The 12,820-nt window shown below is 31.7% G+C and overlaps 1 protein-coding gene across 5 annotated transcripts in view; it reads right to left on the bottom strand.

Moving 5' to 3' along the window:
- Window positions 1-202: 202 nt before the first annotated feature.
- The window catches only part of Xpac (DNA repair protein complementing XP-A cells homolog Xpac), a 34,181-nt gene continuing 21,563 nt past the window's right edge, over window positions 203-12,820 (bottom strand). For all 5 annotated transcript variants that reach the window (XM_035369153.2, XM_085813461.1, XM_085813460.1 and 2 more), the window contains exons 3-6: window positions 12,439-12,669; window positions 11,129-11,291; window positions 7,949-8,066; window positions 203-577 (exon numbers count right to left, since the gene is read on the bottom strand). In XM_035369153.2, coding sequence (XP_035225044.2) covers window positions 426-577; window positions 7,949-8,066; window positions 11,129-11,291; window positions 12,439-12,669 — 664 coding nt within the window. In that variant the 3' untranslated portion in view covers window positions 203-425. The remainder of the gene's footprint in view (window positions 578-7,948; window positions 8,067-11,128; window positions 11,292-12,438; window positions 12,670-12,820) is intronic.

Raw genomic sequence — 12,820 nt, 5'->3', positions numbered from 1 at the left:
ATACGTTTTTAAACAAGACTATGACTTAATTACTAATAAGGTAATGACTTAATTACCATATAATGAAGAAATTTTTGTTGCCCACTAAAACAGACCAAAAAATTATGCAAATGAAATCAAACTAGATACCATTGAAGATTGATAAAAGATTTAGCTTACAGAATATGAATTTTCCAGATCCTTCAGCAAGCCAGAAATTAAATACAAATTTCAAAATATTTAATACAAAATCATAAAATTTGGAATTTTTACAAACAGATTAAAATAAAAGAGATTTCAATAAAAACTTTTGAATAGTATAAATCACACTTTGTATTAATACAATGCATTATAAAAAAGAGGTATTTACAATAACTTCATCTTGACTATAAGATACATAAGTTCATATTGTGCTTTCAACATTATAACCATTGCAAATGGCATATTTACATTTTTTCAAACTCTACCTTATGACCACAAGTGGTACAAGTTTTTACATATATATCATTGCTTTCATCATATGTTTCGGGGCCAAATACGTGTGTATGAGTACTGTCTTTTTTTCTATACAAACTACTTCGAACTTCCATTTTTAGTGCTAGAAAGAAATAAAATATCAATTAGACATTCAGAAGCGAGGACAAAACTGATTAACACAGCTAAATTATGATTAGTCATATTTTATGTTTTATTCAGGTGCACAACTAAAGACTAAACCTCAGACCCTCACAACAGAAGTTTTTCATTGGTTTCTGGGAAATCTTAAGAGATAGGAATATAATGACTCTGAAAAGAAAATGAAAACTATTTAATTTTTTAATGTGTAATTGACAGAAGATTCACAAGAGAAAATTTAGTTAAGAGAGCAAGGGTCTATAATACAGAAGGTAAACTAGCTTTTAAGAATACCACCAGTTCATACAAATATTACAACCAAAGAATGGAAAACTGATGTTATCACATATTTTTAATACTGAAAATTACTGAAATAATTATTAAGGTCCACGCCCTTTAGTATTAGAAATACATATTTGTCACATTATATAAAATTTTAATTTTTAAAATGTACAGTTTGAAAATATATATACGACAAATTATAACCACTCTTTTGAAAGTAACTGATAATATTATTTCTAATGTTAGAAATATCCAAAAATTAAATTAAACTAGCATGAAGAATAAAATGGAAAAATAAAACAGATAACTTCTAAAACTGGATAAATTCTTGGTTGTAGGTTTTACAGCATTGTAATTTCAATAAAAGTAAAAAATAGTTTTTCACTCCTTCGTGAAATTTTTTGATAAATTAATCAATGAACATATTCTTTTGAAAGCCAATTTCAGGTTTATAAACACATACACATACGCATACAGCTAAAAATAAAGGATTTTGTGATTAGATCTTTAACCATTCATCTTTAAGTCAAAATAATTTTATGGTATGTTAGGTTATTTGTTACTGGAAGGAATTTGAAGGCCATCTATCAAAACTCATGTTACACTGGTTAAAACTCATGTTACACATGCAGAAATTATGAAAATGCCACTCTACTGAATCACTCAGTCACCAGGAGCCTAAACCAGTATAAATTATTAATGTTCAGTTGTATTATTCATCTGGCAATTAGTAGGATCCAAGATAAATTTAAAAAAATAAGCCACAATTATATGAGAAGTGAATTAGTCAAGTTCTTACAAATGTATGGCTGTAAAATCTGCAGAAATCTGTCCATGCATCTCTTATAAAAACTTTTGCATAATTGCTCTGCTTACGTGTAGCACAGTTAGGTGCTATTTAATTTTTAATTCATTAAAACATGGTTATAGATTAAAAAAGTTATAAGCAATATTCAGTAGACCCACCCACCCAGTATGCTAAGTTTTTAACATCCTTCAGATGAATATTAAACGATAAAATTTAAACTCAGCTTATCAGTAAATTCACATTATCCTACCATCTTAAATACCAAATTCGAGATATTTAACAATAGAGTGAAAAAATTAAAATTTGTATAATTGAAACGCATTGCTGCTCAAATGTTGTGTAATATCACTCGTGATTTTTTTCAAACATTTTCTACTTTATATTCATTGTCTGCAAGAGATTTGAAATTTTTCAAGTAGGAACACACTCTGTCTTACAATCCAAAACACCTCAGGTATGGATTTGCATTCCGGCCAGGATATAAAGGAGACATTATAGTAAAAGCTGAAATTATAAACTAGTTAATTTATATAATAATAATAACTGTACATATCGTTGAAGAATGAACTTTATGTATGCAGTTTCTTTTTTCAATATGTTTCCTCTTCATTTTAGAATTTTTGGATTTAATTAAAGATTTCTGTTATTTTAAAAATTACACGTATACTGCTCGACATTGAAAATGCAACACCAAGAAGGAGTGGTCTGAAAGTGATGAAATTTGGAAAAAAGACAGAGACAGCAAGCAGCAATAAGTGATCTTTATTTCAAAATGATAGTCAGAATACAGAGCGAGAACGGTGTCAGCTCAGTAGAATGTAGGACCACCGCGGACAGCGATGAACGAAGAAACACGTCTATGCACAGAGTCTGCAAACGGCATACAATTACATCCCACACATGTTCGATTGGTGACAGGTCAGTAGAGTACGGTGGCCAGGGAAGCATCTGTATACCTTGCAGAGCATGTTGGCAGAGGCGAGCACTGTGTGGTCGGGCATTATCCCACTGAAAAATTGCATTAGGCAGGCCCTGAAGGTAGGGGATTGCGACCGGCCGTAGTACATTATCCAAGTATCGTTGGGTCGTCATAGTCCCCTCAATACGAACTAGAGGTGACCTGGAATCGTAGGCAATAGTGCCCCAAACCATTATGCCGCGTTGTCGCATGGTGGAGCGTTCTACAGTTACTGTCTGATTAGATCTGTCTCCACGTCAACGCCACATACGTATGTGTTGACTGTCACTGGATAAACAGAAGCGTGACTCATCTGAGAACACGACGTTTTGCCATTCTGTCATCCACATCGCTCCAGTCCCACACCATTCTAAACGTTGGCGTCTATGTTGTGGGGTCAATGGCAGTCTTCTTAACGGCCGCCGAGTGGCAGTCCACGTTAAACCAATTGACGGGAAATGGTTCTAGTCGACACAGGAATATCCAAGGTATCTTGCACATGCTGCAGAATTGCGATACAAATGACTTGCGGGACTGCCACAGCTTGTCGGCAGATGCGTCGATCCACACGTGCTGACGTTACTTTGGCTGCACCTGCACCCCTCCTTCTTCCCACATTTCCTTGTTCCAACCATGTTCGCCATAGTCAATGCACTGTGCTTGCATCCATGTGGGTATCAGCTGCGATTTGACGTAAGGACCAACCCGCCCTTTTCAGTGCGATCACCATACCCCTTGTAAAATCATCTAACTGCTGGAAGTGCCTTCGTTGATGGCGGTCTGGCATACTCTCCTATTACACGTATCCTCCGGGACAAAAACCAACTTTTTTCCATGATTTGTCTGGAAGAAATAACGATATGAATATTGCCCATTCTGCACGTTCCTTCCCTTGTATCTTACTTTACGTGTGTCGGAGAGCTACGAATTTTACATCATTCGCATAACTCAGTGACGTGCGTCTACTCTAAAATTTGCATAAATTTCTGACCACTCCTTCTAGGTGTTGCATTTTCAATGATGAGCAGTGTATTTAGAATGTATAGAAGAAGCTGCTAATTTTATTTCTTTAGTAATATAAATATTCAGAATAAATATGAAATGATATATAGTCAAAGCCTGTTACAGAGCTTGGTGTTGCAGAATTTTCAGAATTTAGTGATGCACCTCACAACAAAATCTAGAAATTACAAAACTTTTAGAATTTAGGACAAGCACTGGGAGCAGAATTTAGGACTCGCAGAGATTGCATCAGGGAAAAAATTGGCTAGCACCAGCCCTGTGTATGATGCATTGAGATATATAAGATGAAGCTTTTACATTATCATTTTTCAATTTTGGTACTATTCCGTTTTAAGGACCATAAAAAAATTGCAGCGAAAATGTATGCGCAAATGTGCCAAATCTAGCGTATGCACTGATTTCAGATTGCGTAAGTTTATATAGTTCTATATTTTTTTAAGACACCATTGAAATACTAGTTTAATTTTTAAATCCTTTTTAAATTTTAAATCCTATGGATTTAACAATTTGGGAATTGCCCATGACGAAAAGTCTGCAGTAGAATTTTGGGTAAAGTGCAGAATCACCCACTGCTTGACGTGTTTTTAAGAATTGCACATACTCGATATCCATGTACCAACATGTACCAACCACATCAACCTATTTTCACTTTAAAAAAAATCCCAGAATTGAAAAAAAAAAAAAAAAAAGGCACTGCGCACACCCTTGACTTTATCTATGTACACATCGACCTATTTTCACTTAAAAAGTAAAAGAAAATTGACAAAAATCCAATTGTTTTTACCCTTGTAAAAAGTGGCAAACAAATAAGTGGTCAATTCTATCCTTTACCGAGAATTTTTTCAAAGAAAAGGCATCATTCATTATAGAAAATTATGTTTGAACAATCAACGAGATGAAATTATGTTTTAGCGATAACTGGGTAGCGAAATAGCGGTGCAGGCATCCATTCAGTTATGTTTAGTAATTTTTATATAAATTATAATAATGATCTGAAATAGTTATTTACTCTTATGCTTCCATTCAGTCAGGTTTAGCCTTTTTCATATAAATTATAATAATAAAAAAGTATTATATGAAATTAACCTTTCATCTAAATTAAAACATCAATCTTAGATAGTGATTTACTATTATACTTCCTTTCTTGCCGCAATTATTTTTGGCAGCACTGGCATCAACAATAGTTGGCGATTTTTTACGGCCCTCAAAACCGAATAGTACCTCAATTTCTTTATTAATAGAAAATTCCCCTTTCTATGAATGCCTGTCCATGTATTTTTGATATTTTCCATGCTCGTGCCTAATGAAAAGAAGAGAAAATAAAGGAAAGATAAACATGTTAAGAAAAAGACTTCTAGTATCAGAAGTAAAACATTCAAATATTATGTTTTCATTGTTCTTCCAAAAATTCTCTAAAATGTAAGAAATTCATCACAAACTTTCTGTTTTGTCATATTTTTCTGGAATCTTCTAGAATTGAGGGTCTATAAATTTTGCCTTCAAATCCTTCTAAATTTTCCAAATTGAAATGTTTAAAATCTGAAAGAAAAATTACCTCTACCAATTCTGTAACGGCAAAAAGCTAGAAATTTTTTTTGGGGGGGAATTAGAAGAAAAATGTGTTAAATTAATTTTATAGTAGAGGAAACTGATGCATATTCTGAGACATCTACATGGGGAAGACTTTTACCATGAAAAAATTTAAAAAGATATTTAAAATTAATTACATAGCTATTTTACTTTTGCAAGAACTTTTTCATAAATTGTGCTTTCTAGCATTTATTACCTTATTTATTTTTCAAATTCAAAATATTATAGAATAAATCATCAAAATGGAAAGTACAGTATACTCTCAATTAACTCGTTTGCAGATTATACGTGCGTGAAGGTGTCGACACATGCACACTCAGTGCTATGCGTGAGTGTAAAAAATAAACACACAGACGTCCGAGTATGGAAAAAGAGTCTTCTTAATTTAAAAATCAGAGATTTATCTAAATTTGAAGAAGTCAGGCAAATAACTGAATTGTTTTAAAAGTCACAAGAACAAAAGAGGCAGAAAAAATACAAGCACAGAACACACTGAAAATTCCATTAGTACCAAAACACCAATGATTTCTGTTTGAACTCCACTGGACATCATCAATCATGATAAAACAACTAGCACTTTGACAAATATTACATACTCTCAGAAAAACAAACTAAGGATTTTTTTAAAGAGATAAACATGTACAATATGCAAGAAAATCGATAGTTTGGATTATCCGTGAGTAATCGAGAGTACTCTGTATTGTCATTTTATAATAAGATAGGGGAAAATAAAAACATTTTATTTTAACGTAATATTCTAATATATTACCATTATTTTAATGAAATTTCTTAATGCTATAGTTTACAAAAGTCATTAAAAAATTCTTAGATCTCTGAGTTACAAAATTTTCTATAGAAATTGATTTTAAATTTCCCAAAATGTTGATAAGTCAACCAAATTTAGAACCATTTAATACTAGAATTCACATCCCCAAAAGTGAAAAGTTGTTTAAGAATTCTCCATCAGAAAAACTGAAATAATTTCGAAATGCTTATGTTTCACTTCTTGCCCCAAAACTCAAGTATCGCACCGTTTATATTAGAAATAAGAACAAATTATAACCCATGAATGTACTCGCCCATTCAAAAGATAACCATATTTGTGAGCCATTCGCCAAAAATATTCCTCCAAAATGCTTATTCACACTCAAAATGGTAGTTGTAGAAACAAATTTCATAGGATTAAGGACTTTCTGCCAATTTAGACCAAAATTACAGACCTTTAAGGACCAAAAATTCATTCCAAAAAACCTAAGGACTCTTAAGGACCATACAAACCCTGTTTACACAAAATTTATGCCCCAAAGCAATAACAAAATAATTAGAACATGCACTTGTGTTTGTAAAAATGTAGAACTTTTTTGATAACTCAATACATGCTCAAAAAGAGGTTTTCATACTAAAAATTAAATTATTGTCAATATATTGAAATATTTGTATCTGATAAATTAGACCTAATAATTTTTAAAAATTTTCCCAAGTTTAATAATCTGTTACCAGTTAACTGCAAAATTTAATTGATAAAGAAACATAGCAATGTAAAATTTAAACTTAGACAACAAAAGCAACCTTAGACTGTCATTATATTTTGTATAAAACACCATTACTTTTAACCCTCTGGCTGCTCATCTCGCGATTTCCACGGGCAACTCAAATGTAGCAACTCATTCCGCGATTTCCGCGGGCATGTGTTTTTCTTCCTTTATTGAAGAGCACATCCCCTTTTTCCCCCATTTAATGCCTGAAATAAATTATATACAGTATTAGACGTTTAGTTTACGTTTTGGCCAATAGATATTGTTAGTTATCCACCAAATTGCGGCATTTGAATGCACATGGTATTACTGCTCAAATTCCACTTTTTGCGCTTTTTTCTTACAAAAATGGCTGCTAGAAAACATTCAGCGATTATCTTGATTATTTAATTAAATTATTGAATTATTAATTAGATTTATTGGTTAGATTAATAATTAGATTTATTGAATCTGGTGCAAAGACTGTGAAGTTGGACTTTTCCTTGAACCCTGTTTTGAACTCTATCGTACTAAACTGCATTTCTAAGGTATTTTTTTCCTCAGTGCTTTATATTTTCTTAAATGTTATATATTTTACTTTTTTTATATTATGCAATAAATAGAAATTAACTGTAATTCAACTGAAATTTATTTAAAAACAATTTTTTTTTTGGTTATAACATCTGAAATTGGTTTTTCTGGCAACTTAGTTTCTCATGATAAAAATCTATATAAAAAACATTTTCTAGAAAGGAAAAAATGCATTTTTCAATTCTCCAATATATATAGATTTAAAATATAGGAGAAAAAAAAAAAAAAAAAAAAAAAACGATGTTTTAAGAGATTTCGTTTGACAAATTGAGCAGTTGTCAGCGGGTTAAGGGCTATCTGACATTAGTCCTTCATCTACAGAAGTGAATTTTTTTTCCTTTCAGAAAGAAAGACCTATGCCAAATCACCTTCAAAATCATGAGAATTTTACTTAAAAAATCTAAACACTTTTTTTTGGGGGGGGGCTAATTTTAAGTCTGTTGCCAAGGGAATATATGTACAGCTCTTATTTATGCGAATGGTGAAAATACAATTAGGCAGACATAATGTAATTTGGACATTCTTAATTTCTGGATATATTATTTTCATGTATGCATATGCAAGAATACACACAGGAAATAACTATACCTTTGATTTTCTTATCAAATGCTTTTTTCTTTCTTTTCAGTTGTGCTTCTTCTCTCTGTTCTTTCATTTCCTCTATTGTCTCTTCCGTGCCAAAAATCTCTAATGCTCGATTTTCAACCTGTAAAATTCATTTTTTTAGAACACAGTTTAATGTTCTTGAATTTTGTAAGATGTACTCCAGATACTTAGATTAAATATGTTTTTACATCAATACATAAAAAATATAAAATTCATAGATGTTTCTTTTAGTGCATAGAAATGTTTCCCAAACTTTTTAGGTTTGCAATCCATATACAGTAAACTCTCGCTACAACGATACCCGATATAACAATAACTCCCTCTACTACAATAATGTTTTGTGGTCCCGGTGATTTTGCATATAAACTAATGTTAATCTCCCCTCAATATTGCTATATTCTCTAGAACAATAAACCTCTGTAAAACGATTTTTTCAATCTAAATTTCACTATTATTTTCTCCCTTTATAATAATATTTTGATTTTCAAATGCTTTTTTTTTTTTTTTTTTCGTTTTCTTTTGTTATTTTTTCCATCTATTAAGACTCATTGTGGATATTCAACTTATCCCTGAATAAATAGCTATTTTTCAGATTTCAAAACAGATGAAGACCACCCTTTTGGGAATTGGAGTGGGTGAGGGGGGTGAAGTGTAAATGTATGCCTAGTCTCATTTCCCAGTAAGCTTTGGAATTCTGATAAGGTTTAAGGACATCTAGACCTGTCTGGTCACCTTGTCACAGAACAAGTGCCCTTTGTTAGAGGAACAGGGGGAGATGGAGGCGGGGTGCTGTTAAGTGACGTACTGAAAAGTGAGTTCAAAGGTTGTTTTATAGTTTTTAACGACTTTGAGTTCTACGCGAAACATTTGGTTTAAACTTTTCTTTCTTTCACGCGATATTGTTCCCTAAGATGGCAGGGCGAAAGCAACTATCTTTTCGAGATAAACTGAACGTTATCTATGATATTGATGAGGGAATGAAGCAGATTGATGCGGCTAAGAAACATGGATTATCACAATCTACAGTTGCAACGTTCCTAAAGAAGAGAAAGCAAATCGAAGATGCTGTAACTTCAAATGAAATTAACCCAGAGCGAAAACGACTGAAAGTTGCGACAAATGAAAACATTGATGCTGCTGTTTTAAAATGGTTTAAAGAGATGAGAGCAACAAATGTCCCAATAAATGGACCTTTATTATGTGCAAAAGCACGGAAATTTGCAGCAATGCTAGGGAACAAAACTTTCAAAGCTAGCAATGGTTGGTTAATGCGTTTTCGAGATCATCATGGAATAACTTTCCAAGAAGTTCACGGAGAGAAAAAGTCAGCCCCGATAAACGACACAAATGAATGGCGGCAAAACAAGATGAAAGAAATCTTAGAAAAGTATGCTCCAGAAGACATTTATAATGCAGATGAAGCTGGGCTGTTTTTCCAACTCCTACCCGATCGAACATTGTCATTCAAGGGTGAAAAGTGTTATGGAGGGAAGAAATCAAAGCAGAGACTGACTGTTCTTCTGTGTACAAATAGCACAGGAACGCATAGAATACAACCTCTCGTCATTGGTAAATCATTGAAGCCAAGGTGCTTTAAGAACGTGAAAAGTCTTCCTGTGGAGTATAAAGCAAATAAGAAGGCTTGGATGACGTCTAAATTTTTTCCGAATGGTCACAGAAGTTAGACAATGAAATGAAGAAGAGAAAGAAAAAAATCGTTTTGTTGATAGATAACTGCGGTGCTCACACGTCATTTCCAAAGCTACAAAATATCGAAATCGCTTTTTCCCCTGCCAATTGCACTTCAATTTTACAGCCTCTTTATATGGGCATAATTAAGTGCTTCAAAGGATATTACAGAAAACAGTTGGTGGACTCCATACTTGTAAACTTTGAAAATAAAGTGGAAGACCCTTTCAAAGCTGTAAATGTCAAGTAAGCGTGTCACAATATTGCTGGAAGTTGCTGGGAAGTAACAGAAAAAACCATTCGGAATTGCTGGAAAAAGGCCGGTCTTTGTGTTATGGAAGATAAGAAATCTGATAATGATGAAAATTCCATAGACAATGATATCTCAGATGATCAAGAATGTGTTTTGCACATCAAAAAATCCGTATCCCAACTTGAGGAAACAAGCGGTAAAAAGTTTGGAATTAGTATAGAAGACTATTTAACAGCAGATGATGATCTTATGGTTTTCACAGGAGTTACTGGTGAAGATATTCTCTCTGAAATTACTGATGAGATAGGAAACAATGATGAAGATAATGATTATGATAATACAGGTCCATCGCAGTCCTTATTGTCATCCCAGGAAGCTCTTCAATCTGTGAATTCTCTACGGACATTTTTTTCAAGCCTTCCGTCGACAAATGAAGAACATTTTCATGCACTAGACTCAATGCATACAGTATTGGTGAACTTAACAGTTAAAAAAATCAATAAACAAACAAAAATATTGGATTATTTTCAATAAAAAGTGTTTTCAGGTATGTGAATATTTCTGTGCTTATTTTCTGAATTGATCTTATTTATTTATTTTTTTAGTATTTAAACCACTATTATTAGTATTTTACAAATTAATTTCTTCTAAATATAGACTTAAAAGTAGTATGTTATGTACCTTAAACTAATAATAATAATAATAAAACTCTTATTAAATGCTCAAAATATGTGGGCCCTCAATATAACAATATGCCTCTCTACAACAATATATTTATTTGGTCCCTAAAATATTGTTGTAATGAGGTTTCACTGTATATATAGTTGTAATTGATCATGACCCAGATACATGTATTAGTTCTGAATAAAACAGTGAATAAAGAAGATTCTTAGAAAGAAATAAGATAAACTAATAATAAACAAACAATAATTCATTGGTAACCATACAATAAGAAAATGAGTACTTCAAGTGTTCCGTGACCCACAGTCTAAGAACTATTGGTACTTAATATGCTGTTTATAAAGCTGAACAGTTTAATGATCATTAAATGAAAGAAAATAATAGAAAAATATCAGAACAATTAAATTTAATAAAGTAACAAAGGGAAAGTCTGAAGTTGAATAATTTATTATGCAATCATAGAAGTTTTTTGTAATAATGTAAAAAGAACAACATATTAATAGTGTTAAAGGTTTAATATAGATTAAAGAAATATATACCTGTAATCTCAGATACAGTTTCATACTTCCATGCATATTATGTGGATTTTTTCTGAGCACAAACTTTAAAGGAGGTTCTCGTTTATCAAAATCACAGTCTTTCAAAAGATATTCTTTCTTTGCATCTGTTCGGCTGATAAGAGCATGAGCACCATCATTATCTCTGAAAAACAATAGAAATCTTACATGTTACAATTACTGAGAGCCTAGGTTATAACAGAAAATTATTAAAAAAAATATTTTAAGAATGGTGTAAGGACCAATAGTACAAAGAGTTCCTCATAAGTTACATCTTGGCATATGTTAATACACCATATAACTCTTGGCAAAATTTGATAGTTGTTAATTCCTTACACCAACAGGAAATGAACCACAAGGTTGCTGTAAACATAATCTAGATTTCCTCAAACCAATTTTTTAGTCTCACCATCTGTACTTACATAATATACAAGTACATTTCTTTAATAACGCACAAATTTATTGCATGGAAATTATAATATTCTCAGATTTTTGAAAAGCTGAACAGATTTTGTTATTTGATAAATTCTAGAGACCAATTACAAAAATAAAAAACATGAAACTTGCCAAAGTAATTTTATCATTACAAAACAGGCAGCACAAGTTACAAGTGTAATAGTATATTTCATTTAATTAGACAGCCATCAAATGAGAAAAGAGTAGAATAAAATGGCCACAGATTCAGATGCATCCTTATTTTCAGTATTTTGCTATATTAAATAATAAATATAACAACTACTGATTCATAAAATACTTCTTAATTTAAAAAGTGGTAACCTTAGTTTGTGTAGACTTTTAATAAAACTCTATTGATTTCGAGGGCAATCAGACACAGATCCCTCTTCTTCAAGAGCAAAAAAGAATAAATCCATAACTTTGTTCCAAATCTGCAACACCCTAAAATAGGGTGGTGTATATCATGTTATTCATCATTATTGTATACACTTTCTCTATATGCTTCTCAATAATTTTTATCTTTGAAGAACTTATTAAATAATATTCCAATCTCCGAAAGCTTACATGTGAAAATTTTTTCATTGATTCATTTACTTTTATCTCCTTTGGTAGTTCAAACTTCATTAGTCATGTTTTTCATGCAAAAAATTACATGCATATTAATTTCTTCCAAAATTCTCCAATAATTTTCAACATTATTTTTATGGAATATATTTATGTAAGCAAGGGTGAAAAAAAAAAAAAAAAAAAAGTTTATAATCATAATTCTTCAAATGGAAATTTTTATAAAGTTTAAAAGCAGAAAAAGTATCTAAATTACATTTAAATGTACAAACCTGCAACCATCACACACTTGAAAATCAAAATGTGTTTGAAGATAACTATCATTAAATTCCTCTTTGCATTCAATACATATAGGTCTGTCCCCAGAAAACAGTGGAGCAGGAGTACTCACAATAGGTCTCTCTTCAGCAGCCAATAAATCCGTATCATCCTCTTCAGCAAAAAAACCAGCCCCAGTATCTCGAGGTCGGGATATAGCATTCACTTCCTTTTGACAAACTGTCCTATACAATCATGTATTTAAATGTTATTATAAACACTATAACATAAAAATGATATAATGTATAAAAAAAATACTATTAACATAAAAATGATGAGTTATTTATGGACGTCAGAAAATGCTACATTTTAAATTTAAAAGAACATACTAATTTG

Source organism: Stegodyphus dumicola, chromosome 3, assembly GCF_044657685.1.
Source record: "Stegodyphus dumicola isolate Sdum_Otavi_A_Nest chromosome 3, ASM4465768v1".
In the NCBI taxonomy this organism is placed as follows: Eukaryota; Metazoa; Arthropoda; class Arachnida; order Araneae; family Eresidae; genus Stegodyphus; species Stegodyphus dumicola.
The sequence above is the reverse complement of the archived record's forward strand: the minus strand, read 5'-3'. Positions and strand labels throughout refer to the sequence as shown.